The sequence below is a fragment of the Tamandua tetradactyla genome, chromosome 16 (assembly GCF_023851605.1).
Source record: "Tamandua tetradactyla isolate mTamTet1 chromosome 16, mTamTet1.pri, whole genome shotgun sequence".
NCBI classification, from domain to species: domain Eukaryota; kingdom Metazoa; phylum Chordata; class Mammalia; order Pilosa; family Myrmecophagidae; genus Tamandua; species Tamandua tetradactyla.
This window is the reverse complement of record NC_135342.1, coordinates 14,450,593-14,471,175: the sequence shown is the minus strand read 5'-3', so window position 1 is coordinate 14,471,175 and position 20,583 is coordinate 14,450,593. Positions and strand designations below refer to the sequence as shown.

The following is a 20,583-nucleotide window of genomic DNA, read 5'->3' as shown; positions in this document are numbered from 1 at the left end:
TGTGTGTCAGGCTCTGCTGTGCTCTGGAGATGCAGCAATGAACAAGACAAAGACCACGCCCCCCTTCCCCACGGCATATCCTAGTGGGGGTAGGCAGTAAACAATAGACCCAATAAATAAGTGAATTTGATAGTATGCTAAAAGGTGAGTGTGCTACAAGAAAAAAAAAAAAAGAACAGAGTAGGGGTCAGGTACGTAAGGTGGGGAAGGGAAGAGGTTGTAGGATTAAATGAGGCCAGGGAAGGCCTCAGCGAGGTAACATTTGAGCAGAGACATGAAAGAGGCGAGCAAAGAGCCAAGTGGATATCCGAAGAAAGAATGGACCCTGCAGTGCAAAGGCCCTGAGGCAGGGGTAGGCCCGAAGTGTTCCGGGCACAAGCAGGGAGGCCAGTGTGACTTTAAAGAGTGAGTGAGCCCAGGGTGGGAGGAGGGGGTTCGATTAGGCGGGGATGGGGCGCGGGGAGGGTGGCAGATCATGCTGAGCTCACGGGTGTTGGTGAGGACTCTGGCTTTGACACAAAGGCAGTAGCCTGGGACGGCTCTGAGCAGAGGAGGGCCATGCACTGACTGGTTTTAACAGGATCCCTATGGCTGCTGGTGGAACCCCGGTGGAAGCAGGGAGGCCAGTGAGAAGGGGACCACAATGGCCCAGGCAGGGGATGATGGGGCTGGATGAGGTATCCAGTATGGTGGGGGAGCGGGGGGGGGGCTTGGTCATTGTTTTGGGTTGCTTTGCTACCAAAAGCAAGTACCATGAAATGCTTCAGCTTTATTATGAGAATTCATTAACTTACAAACTTACAATTTTGAAGCTCTGAAAATGTCCAAATCAGGCCATCATCAAGACGATGCTTTCTTTCCAAGAACCAGCTGCCAGCAATCCTGGATTCCTCTGTCAGCCGGCAGCATCTGCTGCTCTCTCCCTTCTCTTCTAGGTTTCATTGCTGTCAGCGTCTTGCTTCCCTGGCTTTCTCTTTTCGTCCAAATTTCATTCTGTTATGAAGGACTCCATCCTGAATGAGCTTGGTCACATCTTATCTTAAGACCCTACTCACACCCCACAAAGGAGAGATCAAGGCTACTTAAAATTAGGCCTAAGAGTCACTCCCAAGAGAACCTCTTTTGTTGCTCAGATGTGGCCTCTCTCTCCAGCCAACAACAGCAGACTCACCACCCTCCCCCTGTCTATGTGGGACATGACTCCCAGGGGTGTGGACCTTCCTGGAAACGTGGAAAAGAAACCCTAGAATGAGCTGAGACTCAGCATCAAGGGATTGAGAAAACTTTCTCAACCAAAAGGGGGAAGAGTGAAATGGGACAAAGTGTCAATGGCTGAGAGATTCCAAACAGAGTTGAGAGGTTATCCTGGAGGTTATTCTTACGCCTTAAATGGATATCACCTTGTTAGTCAAGATGTAATAGAGAGGATGGAGGGAACTGCCTGAAAATGTGAAGCTGTGTTTCAGTAGCCATGTTTCCTGAAGATGATTGTATAATGATACAGCTTTCACAATGTGACTGTGCAATTGTGAAAACCTTGTGTTTGATGCTTATCTACCTTGTCAACAGACGAGTAGAACATATGGAATAAAAATAAATAATAGGGGGAACAAATGTTAAAATAAATTTAGTTTGAAATGCTAGTGATCAATGAAAGGGTGGGGTAAGGAGTATGGTCTGTATAATTTTTTTTTCTGTTTTCATTTTATTTCTTTTTCTGTTGTCTTTTTATTTCTTTTTCTGAATTGATGCAAATGTTCCAAGAAATGATCATGATGATGAATATGCAACTATGTGATGATATTGTGAATTACTGATTATGTATGTAGAACGGAATGATCAAAAGTTATGAATGTTTGTGCTTGTTTGGTGTTTTTTGGTATTTAAAAAAAAATTTTTTAATTAATTAAAAAAAAAAGACCCTACTCACCAAAAAATCCTACTTACAATGGGTCTATGTGGTAGTTAGAGTCAGTTGCCAAGTTGGCCAGGTGAAGGTGCCTAGTTCTGTTGCTGTGGACATGAGCCAATCGTACATGAACCTCATCTGTTGCTGATTACATCTGCAGTCAGCTAGGAGGCGTGCCTGCTGCAATGAATGATGTTTGACTTAATTGGCTGGTGCTTAAATGAGAGAGCCCAATGTAGCATAGCCAAGCAGCTCAGCATTCCTCATCTCAGCACTCGCAGCTCAGCCCAGGCCTTTGGAGATGCAGAAAGAAGTTACCCCGGGGTAAGTTGTTGGAACCCAGAGGTCTGGAGAGAAGGCCAACAGAGACCATCCTGTGCCTTCCCACGTAAGAAAGAACCTCAGTGGAAAATTAGCTGCCTTTCCTCTGAAGAACTAACAAAATAAATCCCCTTTTATTAAAAGTCAATCTGTCTCTGGTTTGTTGCATTCCGGCAGCTAGCAAACCAGAACAGTCTACATCCAAAGGAATAGACTGACTTTAAGAACATACTTTTATGAAAATTATTCCTGCGAAGGAGAAGATAAGCCTACTCATGAGTATGCCTGAGTCACCCCCAGAGAACCTCTTTTGTTGCTCAGATGTGGCCTCTCTTTCTAAGCCAATCAGCAGGTGAACTCACTGCCCTCCCCTGTCTCTGGGACATGACTCCCAGGGATGAGCCTGGCCCTGGCATTGTGTGATTGAGAAAAACTTCTTGACCCAAAAGCGGAAGAGAAATGAAACAAAATAAAGTTTCAGTGACTGAGATATTTAAAATAGAGTCAAGAGGTCATTCTGGAGATTATTTCTATGCAGTGTATAGATATCTCTTTTCAGTTTTTGGTGTGGTGGAGTAGCTAGAGGGAAATAGCTGAAACTGTTGAACTGTAATCCAATAGCTTTGATTCTTTCTTTTTTTTGTTGTAGAGCTTAACAAACAAACATACAAACATTCTTGGCACACAAACATTCTTGGCACACAAACATTCTATACATGGTATACAATCCATGGCTCACAATATCATCACATAGTTGTGTGTTCATCACCATGATTTTTTTTTTTTAACATTTGCATCACTCCAACAAAAGAAAGAAAAAAGGAAAAACTCACACATACCATACCACTTAACCCCTCCCTCTCATTGACCACTCATATTTCAGTCTACTCAATTTATTTTAACTTTTGTTCCTCCTATTTTTGTTTATTTTTTATCCATATTTTTTATGCATCTGTCCAAACCATAGATAAAAGGAGCATCAGACACAAGGTTTTCACAATCACACAGTCACATTGTGACAGCTATATCATTATACAATCATCTTCAAGAAACATGGCCACTGGAACACAGCTCTACCGTTTCAGGTACTCCTCTCTAGCCACTTGTGCTGGTTTGAAAGGATGTATGCCCCTAGAAAAGCCATGTTTTAATCAAAATCCCATTTTGTAAAGGCAGAATAATCCCTACTCAATATTGTATGTTTGGAACTGTAATCAGATCGTCTCCCTGGAGATGGATTTAATCAAGAGTGGTTGTTAAACTAGATTAGGTGACGACATGTCTCCACCCATTTGGGTGGGCCTTGATAAGTTTCTGGAGACCTATAAAAGAGGAAACATTTCGGAGAGTGAAGGAGATTCGGAGAGAGCAGAGAATGCTGCAGCACCACAAAGCAGAGAGTCCACAAGCCAGTGACCTTTGGAGATGAAGAAGGAAAATGCCTCCCAGGGAGCTTCATGAAACAGGAAGCCAGGAGAGAAAGCTAGCAGATGATGCCCTGTTTGCCATGTGCCCTTCCAGATGAGAGAGGAGCCCTGACTGTGTTCGCCATGTGCCTTCTCACTTGAGAGAGAAACCCTGAACTTCATCGGCCTTCTGGAACCAAGGTATCTTTCCCTGGATGCCTTTGATTGGACATTTCTATAGACTTGTTTTAACTGGGGCATTTTCTCGACCTTAGACTGTAAACCAGCAACTTATTAAATTCCCCTTTTAAAAGCCATTCTGTTTCTGGTATATTGCATTCTGGCAGCTAGCAAACTAGAACACCACTCCAATACGCCATAAACTAAAAACGGGATATCTATATAATGTGTAAGAATAACCTCCAGGATAACTTCTTGACCCTGTTTGAAATCTCTTAGCCACTGGCACTTTATTTTGTCTAATTTCTCTCTTCATTTTTTTGGTTGAGAAGGTTTTTTTCAGTCCCTTGATGCAGAGTCCCAGCTCATCCCAGGATTCCTATCCCACATTGCCAGGGAGGTTTTTACCCCTGGGAGTCACATCCCACGTAGTGGGGAGGGCAGTGAGTTCACTTGCCGAGTTGACTTAGAAAGGCTACATCTGAGCAACAAAAGAGGTTCTCTGGGGGTGACTCTTAGGCCTAATTTTAAGTAGGCTTAGCCTGTCCTTTGCAGGAATAAGTTTCATAGGGGCGAACCCCAAGATCAAGGGCTTGGCCTATTGATTTTGCCATCCCCACTGCTTGCATGGATATCAGGAATTCTCCAAATGGAGCAGTTGAATATTTCCCCCTTTCTCCCCATACATCCCGAGGGGACTTTGCAAATACTTCTTTATTCGCTGTTCAAATCACTCTGGGATTTATCGGGGCATCCCACTCACCTGGACAAACCAACAAAATGTCATGCCCTATTCACGATTCCGTGTACTTATAGACCATGAAGTTAAATTAAGAAATGCACTAGTCAAAAAATAATTGAAATTTTAAAATACGTCCGTCTATTTTCAATAGCCTGTAATATTTGTAATACAAATAAAACCTTTGTTCTTCCTCATGCAGCCTTGATTCTTTTTATTATTATTTGTTTTTTTGCATGGGCAGGCACCGGGAATCGACCCTGGGTCTCCAACATGGCAGGCGAGAACGCTGCCGCTGAGCCACCGTGGCCCGCCCACGGTGGATTCTTAAAGATGATTGGACAACTGTAGAGCTTTTAAGGCGTGACCATGTGATGGAAAATCTTTTTACTGACACTCCCTTGATCCAGTGTATGCACAGATGAGTAAGAAAAAAAAAGCCATCAATCAATCAATCAATAATTGGGATGTTTGGGTTGTTCTTTTTTACTTCTATTTTTACTTTTTTTTTTTTTTGGAGTAATGAAAATGTTTGAACATCGACTGTGGTGATGAATGCACAGCTGTACGATGCCGATGGGAACCACTGCTTGTACACTGTGGATGATTATATGGTACATGAATATATAATATACAGCAAAAAAATGCGTTAAAAAAACCCATATTTTTCTAGGGTACATATAACTCCAAACCACCACAGTCAGATTTTGAATTTTTTTTTTAATTTTGTTGTTATTGAGTTGAAATTCACATAGCATAAAATGAGCCATTTACAAGCGAACGATTTTGTGACATTTAGTACCGTTAGTAATTCATGACCATCACCTTTCTGTAGTTCCAAAATGTTCTCATCACCCCAAAAGGAAACCCCGGACCCATTAAGCCGTCACCCCCCCTTCCCCTGTTCACCCCAACTCCTGGCCACTGCCAGTCTGCTTTCTCTTTCTGTGGATTGACCGATTCTGGATATTTCATATAAATGGAATCATGCAGTATGTGACTATTATGTCTCAGTTCTTGCAGTTGGCATGTTTTCGGGGTTTATCAGCTTATAGTATTGGCTTCATTTCTCTGTACCGCATTTTGTTTACCCTTTTGTCCATTAGTAGAGATTGGGTTGTTTCCATTTTGGGGCTATTGTGAATGATAGCCGCTATAAACATTGGTGTACAGTATCTGTTTGCACAGCTGCTTTCAATCCTTTGGGCATGTACCTAGAAGTGGAATTCACGGGTCATATGGTAAGTCTATGTTTGACTGTTTTTGAGGAACCACCAAACTGTTTCCCGCAGCTGCGGCACCATTTTACATTCCCACCAGCAATATGTGAGTGTTCTAACTTCTCCACATTCTCACAACCCTTGTTATTTTCCTTATATATATTTTAAATGATAGCTGCCGTGGTGGTTATCGTTTGCTTTTCCCTTATAGCTAATAACATTAAGCACTTTTCCATGTGCTTGTTGGCCATTTGTATAGGCTCTTTGGAGAAATGTCTATTCCAGTCCTTTACCCATTTTTAAAATAGATTGTGTGTCTTTTTGTTGCTGAGTTATGAATTCTTTATATATCCTAGACACTGGATTCTCAGCAGACATAAGATTTGAAAAAAATTTTTTCCCACTCTGTAGGTTGTCTTTTCTCTTTCTTGATAGCGTCCTTTTAATGCACAAGTTTTTAACTTTGACGATTTATCTGTTTTTTACTTTTGTGGCTTGTGCTTTTGGTGTCATATTGAGACTACCGGGGCAAATCCAAGGTCATGAAGATTCACTGCTGTTTTCTTCCAAAAGTTTTACAGTTTTGGCTCTTACATTTAGGTCTTTGATCCATTTTGAGCTCATCTTTGTATAAGGTGTCAGTAGAGGTCCGAGTTCATTCTTTTGCCCCTGGATATCCAGTTGTTCTAACTCCCAGGGAGAGGGTGTGATTGAGGAGACAAGGGCACGGCGGTAAGAATGCAAGCTTGCTGGTCCCAGACCTGGGTTTTCATCTTTTGCATTTCTGCTCTGCTGTGACCTTGGAAAGCCTTCTTAACTTCAACAAACCTCAATTTCCCCATCTGTACAATGGGAACCATAATGGCGCCCAACTCACAGGGTTGCTGTGAAAATTCAAAGGGATCCTGCATGGAAAGCTTGTGGCAAGAACTCATGTATACAGACATTGCCCCAACAAGGACAAGGGTTATTTGTATTTGTATACAGAAAGCAGTGTAGCAGCATAGAACAGTGGTTAAGTGTGGGCTGAAGCCCTGCTGGAGGAATTCGAATCCCAGTTCTGCCATTTCCTCGCTGGGTGACCTTGGGCCAGCGAACACACCTTTCATGCCTCAGTTTCCTCCTCTTTGAAATGGGGATCAAAATAACTGGAACCACCTCAGAGGGCAGTTTTGAAAAATAAACATATGTACAGACTGCTTAGTAATTGCTTAATAAACATTTACTATTATTATTAACAGAAGGGGCCGGGCCTGGGGGCTATGAAAGTCTGTCCACACCACAGGAGGTTGGAGATGGGTCTAGTCTTTTCATATGGACTAAATTAGAGTTTTAGACAAATTAGCGGCACATTTTTAAATGGAATAGAAAAAAGTAGGTAAGTACATTTGGCTAAGCTCATTTCAGTTACATATTCTTTCTGTGTGCACATGTTGTATGCAAATTGTATATGCAATTTATTAGGTATGTAGGTATGTGTCTGCAGCCCTCATTAACACAAAAAGCGTTAAATAGCACATTTTTTGGAATAAGCACTACTTTAGGCAGGGAACAGAATGCATTCCCAGCCCAATTTAAAAACCCCAGCCCACTTCCCCAAATATCATTGAGACATTCTTAAACACTTATACAAGTGGATTTGGGCATCAAAGAAAGTCTTCCAAATGGCAATTACCTAATTATTCAATACCTAATGAACTCATTAGTGGTTGCTGGTGTGCAATACATGACAATTCTGCACGGAATCAGATATGAGCTACGTTTTCCTTCCACACTGCAAAAACACATACAAGTAGCCAAGATATCATCTGCAAGTGGGACCCAAACGGTGGTGCCTCCAGGCACCTGGCAGAAGTCAGCACAGGGCCTTAGGAAGGCAAAGATAACATCAGCGATGTCTGACACACTTACACAACACACAAGTCAATCACAGACAGCTGAGATAACAGCAGAGGAGTCCCCGTTCCGGACTCAGACAGGACTTCAGCTGCACAGGACTCCTGGACTCACACAGGACTTCAGCTGCACAGCAGATATTTTATCCAGATAGCTAATTTTCAGTTTAAAAAAAATGAAGCCATTATTGGGACTATTTGGACAGTGAGAGGTCAGATGTCAAGGGATACCTGCACTCACAGCTAAGTCGTTAAGGTGGAAACTTTTTATTATGCTAAAATGCCTATAACATGAATTTTACCACTTTACCCATTTTTAAGCATGCAATTCAGCGGCATTAAGTTCCGAATGTCATATAATCATCATGACTATTCCCAGAAATGTTTCTTCACCCCAAATAGAAACGAATAAACCCCACACCCATTAAGCAATAACTGCCCACCTGCCCTCCTTCCCCAGCCCCTGGACCACTGCTCTTTGTTTTTATGTATTTGCCTATTCTAGTTACGGCATATACATGGAATCATACATTATGTAGCTTTTTGTGTCTGGCTTGTTTCACTTAGCATAATGTCTTCAAGATCCACCCACATTGTGGCACATATTTCATCCCCTTTTATGGCTGAACGTCCCTTCGCATGTAAAAGACCACGTTTTGTTGATCCAGTCATCTGTTGGACGCTTGGGTTGTTTTCCACCTTTTGGTTATTGCAATGCTGCTAGGAGCACGTGTGCAAGTTTGAGCCCCTGTTTTCAATTCCTTTGGGGTATAAACCTAGAAGTGGAGTTGCTGGGTCATATGGTAATTATACATTTCGACTATTTGAGGGCGCGCCAGACTGTTTTCCATAGCAGCGGCACCAGCAAAATGTATTTACCATCAGTTGCAGGCTAACTTTTTTTTAGCTGAAAAATAACATACCCACGATAAAATGCACAAACCTTAACTGCATTTTTTCAAATGCAGTTTGAAAACCATCCACATCAGGTTAGAAAACATCTGCCGCCACAGAAGTTTCTTGGAACCTCCTCCCAGACATTCCAGCTCCTCAGAGGCCACCACTGTCTCTTGCTTTTACCACAGACCAGTTCCCTCTAGACCTTCATATAAATGAAACTATATGGTATGTACTTCTGGCTTCTTGCATTCAACCTATCTGTGTGATTCGGCTATGCTGGCAGCATCCAACAACAGTTTGCTTTTTCTCATTGCTGAGTAGCCTTCATGGTGTGAATGCACCGATTTATCCCATGGGGTTGGTTCCAAATTCGGGCTATTATTTACAACTAGAGCAGCTGTCAACATTCGTGCCCAGGTTTTCATTTCTCTTGGGGAAATACCAAGGAGTGGGACTGCCGAGTTGAAGGGCTTGTAATGTCCTTAGAATGGAGAAGTTCATATTCTGGGGGGCAGGGGGGGTAGGTTCGGTCTTTTGGGAGAGATGAATTGTTGAGGTCCTTAAAGGAAAAGATGTTTATGTTGCAAGAAGTTTTTATTGGAGATCTGGGGAAGATGGAGGAATTCTTTGGAAAAGAAGGGGAGATAAGACTCTTCGGGGCTTCTAAATGAGATACTTGAGTATATTTTAATTTTACAACTGCTTCCAGGCGTGGCTGCTACCATTTGGCGTTCCCCCCAGCAGGCCACGAGAGTCACTTCCCTCTGCATCCTTGCCCGCACTTGGGGTTGGCTGGCTGCAGCCATTCCAACAGGTGTGCAGTGATATGGCATTGTGTTTCCCGATAAGCAGATATTTTATCTCGATGAAGCCCAATGTACCCTTTTTCTCTGTCAGTGTCTAGTGCTTCTAGTCAAACTCTTTAAAACACACACACACACCGATTCGATATACTTGACATTCAATTTTATTGCTAAAAAATGTCCTTTGGAGTGACAGCAGTATCTGTCCTTGGCCTCCTCCTCTACCCAGTGTTACTGGGGAGGGAACAGAGGACCTGGGGACAGGGTGGGACGTACCATGGAGAGCAGATGCTGACAGTAGACACACACCACGCGTGTGCACGTGTGCAAACACACACACACACACACAACAGCACAGCCACAGCCACCAATGACAACCAGCAAAGGAGCCAGCCTCACGCTGGAACAGCCTTTCCCTCAGAGAGGGGGGGATTCCTCGCGGTCACCTGTGCCCTGAGAAAGGGGGAGTCCGGACAGGCTCCTGGGGTGAGGGGGTTGGGGGGGCGACGACACTTGTTTCGCCCTCTTGCCGTCTCCTAGCCTTAGATGAGGGACAGGAGTGGAGGACGGGGGGACATGGGGAGACACCCTCCTCTCCACACATACCCCAGTAGCGAGGCCTCCTGGACTGATGTCGGGGAGCAGGGCTGGCTGGGCGCCCCCCCACCCCGAGACCCAGTTTGTCCGCCTGTCCCTCACGATCCCAGTGTCTGGAGAGGGATCACATGACCGATTCCTTCTCGCAGGGGTCAGCGTCCCCGGTGGGTCCTGGAGAGTGTTTGAGGAGGGGGTTCCCTTCTTCGCTGGGGGCCGGCAGCGGGGTCAGGGGTGGTTCACTCTTCACCTGGAGCAGCTCGGGCACCGAGCTCCTTGGCTCTGCCCGGTCTTCGTAACTCTGGAGAAGCCCAGCCCCAAAGGCGTCACCTTCCACGTTGAGGATGGTACAGGACCGGTCCCTGGGGGGAGGGGGAGCAATGGGGGAGGTGAGTAAGGGGGGCAGAGGAGGGGAGGGGCCCTAGCCCAACCCTCCATCCTCTCTTCCCCCTTCTCCTTCACGGACCCCTTTCCTGCCCCTCCTGGACCCAAAACCTCACCTCTCTGTCCTCCCAGGACCCCAAATGTCCCTCTCAAGTATCTATTTAGAAGCCCTGAAGAATCTTATCTCCCCTCTTTTCCTTAAAACTCCAAAGAACTCCTCCATCTTCCCCAGATCACGAATAAAAACTTCTTGCAACATAAACATCTTTTCCTTTGAGAATCTCAACAATTCACCCCTCCCAGAAGACCGAACCTACCCCCATGCCCCCCCAGAATATGAAGTTCTCCATTTTAAGGACGTTACAAGCCCTCCTCTTCATACTTTTTTTTGTCATTTAAAAGAATCAAAATGTAATCCACATATAATATAGCGTATTCCCTTTCACCCTTTGAAAGTGAACAATTTCGGTGGTTTTAGCACTTTCAACTTATGTGACCTTCACCGCTAACTGGCCCCAGGACATTTTCCTCAACCCCAATAGAACCCCATACCCATTAAGCAGTCACACCCCAATCTCACCTCCCCCCAGACACAAAAATCTGCTTTCTGTCTCTCTAATCTGCCTATTCTGGTCCCTGCACATAAGTGGCATGAAACACTGTGTGGCTCTTTGTGACCAGCTTCGTTCACTCAGCATCATGTTTTCAGGGTCCCTGGGTGTTTGTGGCCTGCATGGAAAGTCATTCCTTCTTATGGCTGAATGACCCTCCACTGTATGGACAGACCACGTTTCGCTTATCCATTCACCAGGTAACGGAAATTTGGGTTAGATGGATGCACCTGGGACGCTTCTACTTTTGACCATTACAAATAATGCTCCTGTGTCCATTTATGTACAAGGTGCTGCGGGACACAGGTTCTCGGTTTTTCCTGGGTTGGCACCTAGGAGTAGAACTGCTGGGCCATATGCTAACTCCTTGTCAAACTTTCTAAGCAAGTGCCAGCGTGTCTTTGTACTTTTAATCCCCACAGCTAACAGTCCCGCACTTTTGCTGGGCTCTGTTCTAAGGCAGGTGCAGAGGCGAAGCCCTTTAAGCCTCCTGGTCTCCGCTTGGGGGGGGGGGGGGCGGGCACAGAATATTCTCCGCATTTAACAGATAAAGAAACTGTGATGAATGGGTGACTGGGCGGATTAAATTCTTGCACGAGGTCATGATTCCTAGGAAAGGTGGGGTGTGTGTGTGGGGGGGGGCTCTGGGATTTGAATCCCAGCAGCCTAGCCAAAGAGGCTGCTCTATTCGTCACCTTTCCGGGTTGCATCTTTGATCCCCGAGGATCCCATCCCTTCCCCTTTCTGGAACCCTTTAAGTTCCCATCCCCTTCTCTCTACACCGCCTCCCCTCCTCTGCTCTTCTTCCCGGAGGCTCTCGATGACCTTCTCCCTCCTCCACTTCCCCAGGGGCGTCCCTGAGCGCCCCCTGAAGCCGCACCCCGCACCCCACACCCCACACTCACACAAGCCAGTCCACAGCCAGGATCAAGGAGAGGTCGTGGACCGGCAGGCTGACAGCTTCGAGAATGATGGCCAGGGTGAGGACCCCTCCAGCGGGGATGCCCGCCGCCCCCACGCTGGACGCTGTGGCTGTGACCCTGGGGTGGGGGACACAAGGGGGGGACAAGGGGACATCAGGGAGCCCCTTCCCGACCACTGCAGTGGGAGATGCCAGGAGAGCCCCGCTCCCCCCAAACCCGCCGAGGCTGTGACTAACGTCCGCTGGAGGAGCGAGGTGGGGGGGGATGGAGGGGGAGGTCCCAGCCGCAGCCCCTCTCCCCTCCCCCACTCACAGGATGGTGATGACCTTCACTAGGTCCAGGGGTTTCCGGTTGAGCTGCGCAATGAACACGGCGGCCACGCACTGGAAGAGGGCGGCCCCGTCCATGTTGACCGTGGCCCCGATGGGCAAGATGAAGCGGCTGATGTGCCTGGCCACGCCGTTCTTCTCCTCCACGCACTTCATCATCAGCGGCAGGGTGGCGGAGCTGGGGGACCACAGGGCGGTGGGCTCACCGGGCACCCCCACCCCCACCCCCGCCACCCCTTGGTCCCAGAACCACTGCCCCCCCCCAACATGCCAGCCTGGACCCCTCCTCCCCAACTGCCCCAGCTCCTCTCTTCCAGGACTTAATGGGACCTGGACCCCACCCACCCACCCACCTGGGGCAGCATGGACTGCTGGGTTCGGGTGGAGCACAAGAGTCGCCCAGGACAATTGGAGCTGAAGGGATACAGACTGTGCAACAGGACTAGATACAAAAACTCAAAAATGGACAGCACAATAATACCTAATTGTAAAGTAATCATGTTAAAACACTGAATGAAGCTGCATCTGAGCTATAGGGTTTTTTTTGTTTTTGTTTGCTTGTTTGTTTGTTTGTTGTTTTTTTTTTACTATTATTACTACTTTTATTTCTTTTCTCTATATTAACATTTTATATCTTTTTCTGTTGTGTTGCTAGTTCCTCTAAACCGATGCAAATGTAGTAAGAAATGATGATCATGCATCTATGTGATGATGTTAAGAATTACTGAGTGCATATGTAGAACGGTATGATTTCTAAATGTTGTGTTAATTTCTTTTTTTTTCTTTCCGTTAATAAAAAAATAAAAAAAAAAATCCGAAAAAAAAAAATGGACAGCACAATAATACCTAATTGTAAAGTAATCATGTTAAAACACTGAATGAAGCTGCATCTGAGCTATAGGTTTTGTTTGTTTGTTTGTTTTTTGTTTTTGTTTTTTTGTCTGTCTGATTGTTTGTTTGTCTTTTTTTTTACTATTGTTATTACTTTTATTTTTTTCTCTATATTAACATTCTGTATCTTTTTCTGTTGTGTTGCTAGTTCTTCTAAACCGATGCCAATGTACTAAGAAACGATGATCATGCATCTATGTGATGATGTTAAGAATTACTGATTGCATATGTAGAATGGTATGATTTCTAAACGTTGGGTTAATTTCTTTTTTTTCTTTTTTCCGTTAATTAATAAAAAAAAAAGAGTCGCCCAGGAGGGGACCTCAGGAGGAGGCGGTGAATTCCTGGGCATTTGGGGGTGCAGGGGGGAGGGGGAGCGTGGAGGAGAGGGTTGGAAGGAGGAGTGCTCCGAAGAGGAGGTTTTTGAGCCAACCTCCCCAAATGAAAAATCACTGGACACCTGCTGCCTGCTGCCAGGCCCCCCAGGTGAAACAATGCTGCCCTGGTCGGTCCCGAGGCCCCACGCACCTGGAGGACGTCCCGAAGGCGGTGGCCAGCGGGGTCATGATGCCCCACAGGAAGCGGTAGGGGTTCTTGCGGGTGAAGAGGAAGTAGATGAGGGGCAGGACCAGGAGCCCGTGGATGGCGTGACCGAGCAGGCAGCACAGGATGTACTTGCCAAGACTGGCAAAGAGCATTCCCACATCCTCCATCTCTGCGATCTTGCCAGCCACCAGGAACAAGATGCCCAGGGGCGCATACCTCATGACCCAGGAGACCGGGTCATGGGCTGGCCACAATTTCCCGGCCTCCCTTGCAACCAGGAGGAGCCCAGGCACCACTTCCAGGCCCGGCCGGGGTCGACCTCCCTCCCCCCGCTGTCCCCTCCACGTCCCACCCACTGGCTTGCAGCCACAGGTTGAAGATGGTGCCACCAGGAGTGAGAAGGAGGCTGGGTGTCCCCAACACCGCCCGGAGGAGATTCACCAGATTTGAAGGAGCGAGAAGTAACCCCCAACCTACCTGAGCCATTTAGTCTCTGGGTGACTAAAGAGTGACGGTACCCAGACCCCCTCCTGACTGCTTGTCCCCTAAGGCTAGTGGCCTGCCAGCACCTGTTCTCCTCTTTAGTAACAGGAGAGGCAAACATTTCCCAGCTGCCTGGGTGTGGCTAGGTGTGGCCATGCGCCCAAGTTCTAGTCTGCGGGATGATGACAGTCCCACAAGGAAGGCGCTCAGTAAATATTAGCTATTATTCTTTACTGTAGATGGGTTATATGCAAGGTACCATCTTGAGAACTTGACATGCATTAATGCATTTGGGCCTGACTGCAACTCTTTGCAGCTGGCACGATCACCCCCTTTTCCAGATGGGGAAACTGAGGCACAGAGGGGGCTAAGCAACTTGTAGGACATGACTGGGAATTGGCTGTGCCGGGCTAGGATCCCTACCCGCCCAGATGCACAGCCCCACTGCCACCCACGACACCACCCTGACTCTCTCTCCATCAAGGTGCTTTTATCTGTTAGCTAAAGGGACATGTGATGCTTGCCTCCAGTGTCATGGGCACCAGGTACACAGTGGCTCTGCAGCGCCACCTGCAGTGGGATGAGGGGATGGGCTGTTAACCATGCAGCAGCCTAGCCCCTCTCCAGATTTCTGACTTTCAAGATCCAGGGTATTTCTGAGAATCACTGCAAGGCTATGTAGCGATAAAAATGGGTGGGCTGAGGATCGGGGAGCAGAAGCTGGAAGCCTCCGCACCTGTTTTTTCTTCCTCATTATCTGGGAACATAATGATAACAATAGTCACCAACAGTAAATGAATGTTTGCTTAACAGGTGCCAGGCATTTGAAAGCACCTTCCATGTAGTTTGCCCATACCTCACTCACTGAATCTGCACCATAACCCTGTGAAGTAGGTACTATTTTATAGCATCAATTCTAAGGTGAACATATGATTACATTCAAATCTCTGAAATTGAGATGTGTCTCCATTTCAAATTGAGGTTGCGGCTGTTGTTGAATTAAACAAAATCTAATTGGTCTGTAAAACGGACAGTCTGCCACAGCATGGTTGTCTTCTGTCACCTTCCAGTAAGTTCAGACACTCTGGCATCAGAGAATTAGCTTTGATGGAATATGGCCTAGTCCCCCTTTTAGAGATGAGGACACTGTGGCACAGAGAGGGTAAGCCACTTGCCCAAGGTCACACAGCCATGAAGTGGGTAGATCCTGGATTTGCATCGGGGCTTTTTGGCTCCAGGAAGCAGATGGAGGGTTCTCCCTACCCCCGCCTACCCCTGGCCCCAGCCTCCTGCCCATCACCTACCACATGATCCAGGAGACAAGTACCATGGTGGCATCGTTGAAGGAATTGAAGAAGCGGACTAAGAGCTCTCCTTCAGGCCCCAGCTTCCGCAGGGCCACACCAAAGACGATGGCAAATACCACCAGGCCCAGGATGTTCATGCCCTCTACCTCGCTCACTGTCTGCAGACAGGGACAGAAAGATCCATCACCACGGGTGACCCTGGTGGGGCTGGAACAGGGCGGCCCTGGGGAGTGTGGGACCCAAGTGTGGGGGTCAACAAAGAAGGCTTCCTGGAGGAGGGGGCTTGCCTCTGAGTTAAGACCTGGAGTGTTGAACAAGGGAAAGAGAAAGGGTAGAAGGTTCTAGACAGAGGAAATAGATTGCAATGGCCTGGAAATGAGAGCACCTTGGGCTCTCAAAGAATGAAAGACATACACTGTGGCTGGAGTGGAATGAGTTGGCTGGAGGGTCCAACCTCACAGGGCCTCATGGGCTGTGATGAGGAGGAGCCCAGACTTTCTCCCAAGGGCACTGGGGAGCCATGGCAGGTTCTGAGCAGAGGAGGGGCAGAGGCAGGTTTGTGCTTTAAGTAAGACCCCTCTGGCCGCCAAGCTGAGGGTGGTTGGGAGGGGGCAGAACTGGGCCAGGAGACCAGGGAACAAGCTGGGGCAGGATAGGAGACAGAGGGACTGAGGGGAAGGAGAGCTTGGGGTGGGGGGGAATGGGTGGGAGGAAGGAAAGATCTTCAAATCCAGTATCCACAGATTGGAGAGGAACTGCATAGAGTTAAAACCGAATTTCAGAAGACCAAGTAAGCAGGCAAAGGCTGGGGGCAGTGGGGTAGAGGGGACATAAAAGAAAAACCACCAACAGTGGGCCAAGGAGTAGGGTGCACCTCCCCCTCCACAACATTTGCAATTTCCTTGCCCTGCTCTCACCTTCACCAAGGTTATGTTCTGGTTCCTGTCCACACATTTCGGCTCGTAGGAGGTAGCGTACTGCAGACAGGTTGGAAAGAGTGTCAGGGACCACAGAGCCCCGCCAGCCCTGTACCGGCAATGGCTCAAAGCCTGCCCTAAGCATCCCTGAAACGCAACCTCATTTCTTCCTGTCAGCATCCACCCTGAGATTAGGCTATTAATACCCCCATTTTCCGGAGGTGGAAACCGAGGCTCAGAGAGGTAAAGACTCTTGACCAGGGTCACACAGCTAGAAATAGAACCTACAGGAGGCTTTGAACCCAAACTTTCGTTTCTCGATGGGGAGGGGTATGGATGGGTTTCAGAGGTCACTCACGAACCCCTCAATGTTGCCTATAAACACGTGGGCACGTGCAGTTTCCCAGGCACTGCCCAAAATCACAGGTAGCAAGGGCTGTGCCTGGTTGTCCCCCTCCCAACCCCCCCCCCCCCCCAGGGACAGCCCCAGGACTCACTGAGCGGAAGGCCGCAGTCACCAGGTTGGAGGGGAAGATATTTCTGCAGAGACAGACATATGGGGGGGCGGTCATTAGATAATGCAGAGGGGAGAACAGGAGATGTCTAGAGCCTGGACTGGCCTTATAAAGCGCTGGGGGGAGCCTCTGAGGCCCGTCTGCAGCCCCTCCCCCGGCTCAGCCCGTGTGCAGTCATGCAGAGTTGGTCCCAGGTAGGCACGCCTTTCTGCCGCGTGGGGAATCCGAGCCGGCTTCTTGGGGCCCCCAGGAGGCTGCCTTTGTAGCCCTGAGGCCCGGGGGTTGGGGGTGAGGTGAAGTTGCTGGCTTCCCAAAGCAGGCCAGGGTAAGGTCAGCCGAGTCTGCAGCTCCACCCCACGCAGCAAACCTAATACTTGCATGTCTTGCATCAGCCACTTCCTCCTGGAGGGCCCAGGGCTGGGGCCTGGGGTGGGGTGGTGGGGTGGGGGGGAGGGAGGAGAATCAGGACATACGGGAAACTGGCTGGCGCAAGGCCAAGAGAGGGGCACGACAAGGGATGGCTGTGTGTTGTGAGAGCATGTGTGTTGCGCAGCCACTCTTGCGTGACAGTGTCCATCCCTCCGTGTGTGTGATCTAAGGAGGCAGACAGTGGCTGTGAGTCTTACGGGAAGATTGAAGCCAAGCAGGCACTATACAATAAGTGCTTTACATTTAATCCTCACAATGGCCCTCAGGGACAAACCACGATCAGGGCCACTGTAGGGATAAGGAAACTGAGGCACAGAAGGGTGAAAAGAGATCTGTCCAGCTCGCAAGTGGCAGAGCTGGGATATGAACCCAGCCAGGCTTGGCTCTGTGGTCCTAGCCAGCAGGCATCCTCCCTCTGTCACCCAGGAGGTGGGCACAGGGCCATGGCAATGGGGTCTGTACACAGCCTGCCCCGTTGGGGCTGTGAGGTTAGTAGGCAGGCGTTGGCCAGGCCATGTGCCAGGGGAATGTACCATCATGGGTGAGCACGTGGGTGTGGAGGTAAGAGCGTGTCCTGTGCTTGGGCCTGTGGGGGGGTTAGTCTACAGTGGGTATGTGACATCAGGTGGCTGTGTGGGAAGACTCGGTTGTGGCCGGCTGTCCCTGTGTCCGGCTGTGCGTCAGCTGGCTATAAGACTGCAACGGCTGTGTGATTGTGCAAGATGTTACAACTAAATCTCGGAGTGTCTGGCCATGTGTAAGTTACAGCTGTTGGGTTACACACGGGGAAGCCTGTATGTAAACAGCCTGGGAACGGGTGTGCCCTCCTGCAGGTCTGCCTGTACCCACCCCGGCCCAGCCTGGGCCAGGACCCAGCTAATCTCTCCCAGCCAGGTGGTGCCCACCCATTGCAACTTCTGGAAGCAAAGCCACCCATCTCAGCATGCACTGTAGTCCGGGAGGCTGGGGGGGTCCCTGTTCCGTGACTCATGATCCTCCCCCTGCCCCCACTTCCAGGAAGTCCCCAACCTGGAGACACTGAGTCAGCAGGGCCATGTGGACTCTTCAGAAGTGGGGGTCATGTGCTTTTTTTGTGGGGGGAAAGAGGGGATTGCAGGCAGAGACTGGATCAAGGAAAATAATCTGTCTCCTTTCTAACTGGCCCCCTTTTGGGCTACCACTGTGGGGTGGCTCAAGCAGAGGAGGCCGAAATGGGATGGAGAGGCAGTGAGGCCAGGACTGGCCAGGAAAACATATAGGGAAAGCTGCCAGGCTGAGACCTGGCTATGCCTGGGTGACTCGTGGGTGTGGACACCCTGGCCCTGGGAAGGGGGCAGGGCATTGCTCCCTCAGGATCCTCCAGGGGCCCTGGGGTCCCAAGCCCCCTGACCCTGGCCACAAATCTTGACCCAGAAGCCCCCTCCTGGGGCCCTTGGAAGCCCCAAAGATGCCCATGGGAGAAGCTTCTCTCAGGGTCTCCTCCTCTCACAGGGTCCTTTGGGGTAGACCCTTCTATGGTCTCTTCCTTCTCCCTCTAAAAGAGCTCCTTGCCTATCACCCTCACGTGGGGTCCCCCTCTTAAGCTCCCCCAAATTCAGAAGTCAGTCCTCACCCTCTGTGCCCCGACCCTCAAGGGGCCAGATCCCCCTCCCCCAGCGCCGTATTCCTGGGGCCCTGGGGTGTCTGTGCGATGGAAGACCCAAAGCCCCCCTCCTGCCCACGTGGCCGGGCACCCCACCCCACCCCTCTGGCTTCCCTCTCCCCACTCCCCCAGCGCTCGTGCTCTGACCTCACAAGATCCAGGAACGAATCGAGCACTTCCTTGCTGGGGGCCGCTTCGGCCACGCAGGCGGCCCCGACCGAAACGTTGATGGCGGCAAAGGCGGCGCCCGGCTGCAGCGCCAGCGCCAAGCCCACGCCGAGCGCCGACGCGAGCAGCGTGGTGACCAGGAAAAAGAGCAGCGCCCAGGCGCCCAGGCGGCCGAGCGCGCTCGGGTCCAGGCTGGCGGCGCCGCCCACCAGGCTGCACACCACCAGCGGCAGGATGATCATCCTCAGCAGGCGCAGCAGCAGCTCGCCCGGGAAGGAGAAAGCCGCCAGGCGCGCGGGGCCCAGCGCCTCGGCGCCCCCGGCCCGCGACACCCCGAGCCCCACCGCCACGCCCACCGCCACCGCCAGCACCGTCAGCAGCACCAGCAGGTTGGCGCGAAGGCAGCGGTGCACCTGGGCCCGGGAACGGCAGCAGCCCCCTGCCGTCGAGCCTTGGACTTCCATGATGACCGCCTCCGGGACACCGTTCGCCGCGGGCTCGGCCGCCGCGAACCCCTTGGGGTCACCCTTAGGGGGATCGGCCACCACGATGAGCTGCAGCGGGGTTTCTTGGCGCCCGGAGCTTGGGGTTCCTTGCCAGGACATCAAGATTCCGTAGGACTGAGAGTTGAGTAACAGCGCCCGGAGGCTGGCTTCCTTACAGCTGGGAGTTCAAGGTGCCTAGATTCCCTGGCTCCTGGCAGCTGGCGTGTCCGAGTTCTCTTGAGCTGGGCGCAGGGCTTCCTCAGCCTGGACTTGGGGTCTTTGGCTCCGAGAGGCCGAGGGCGCCCACTTGACGGAGATCGATCTACAGGTTTGATCCAGGCGGCGCAGAACCCGGACTTCTGGATCCGGGAGGCGGGGACCCAGGACATCTGGGTCCTGGAGATGGGGAACCGGAGCTCCTGGAACTGGGGGCCGAGGAGCGGAGCGCGGGGACGAGAGCGCCCAGCTCTTGAATCAGGGACCGGTTATCCAGGCCCCTGGGTGCGGGAGGCGGCGGCCCGGGAACCGGGGAGGTAGCAGCTGCTGGCGTGCAGAGGATCTCCCCGAGGCGCCGGGTGGCTTTGAGCTTGGAGGAAGCGGCCAAGATTAAGATCGGGGGCGGAGCCTGAGAAGGCGGGACCGGTCCGTGGGCGCCGATTGGATGCGGGGCGTTGGGAGCCCTCCTGCGAGCGAGGGGCGGGGCCGAAGCCGGGGGGCGACTAGGTCCTGGCTTGAAGGCAAAATTAAAAAGTCGCTCCAGGGGCGGGGCGCAGGGAGGGGCGGGGCGTCGGGAGGGCGCTTTTTCCCGCCAAAGAAAAAGTGGGCTTCAGCTTTGGGTTCTCCGCGGACCCCAGGTGCGAGGGTCTCTTGGAAGTGCAGGTGATCCACGGAGAGCTCATTTTCAATCAACAAAGCCCAGAACTCTCTCCCTCAGTCCTGAGTCGGTCTTCGATCGCTTCTCAGAACTCCCTCCAAATGTGAAGTGC

General features: G+C 50.0%; 1 protein-coding gene across 1 annotated transcript; it reads right to left on the bottom strand.

Annotated features, from left to right (window-relative positions):
* Positions 1-9,519: 9,519 nt before the first annotated feature.
* SLC1A5 (solute carrier family 1 member 5) lies at positions 9,520-20,217 on the bottom strand. The gene is made up of 8 exons (XM_077131357.1): positions 19,092-20,217; positions 16,856-16,898; positions 16,359-16,418; positions 15,439-15,599; positions 13,634-13,867; positions 12,198-12,392; positions 11,868-12,002; positions 9,520-10,329 (listed from the first exon to the last, which is right to left on the bottom strand). Exons 1-8 carry the CDS (start codon positions 19,715-19,717, stop codon positions 10,095-10,097), a joined length of 1,689 nt encoding a protein of 562 aa, XP_076987472.1. The 5' UTR covers positions 19,718-20,217; the 3' UTR covers positions 9,520-10,094.
* Between the last annotated feature and the right edge of the window lie 366 nt (positions 20,218-20,583).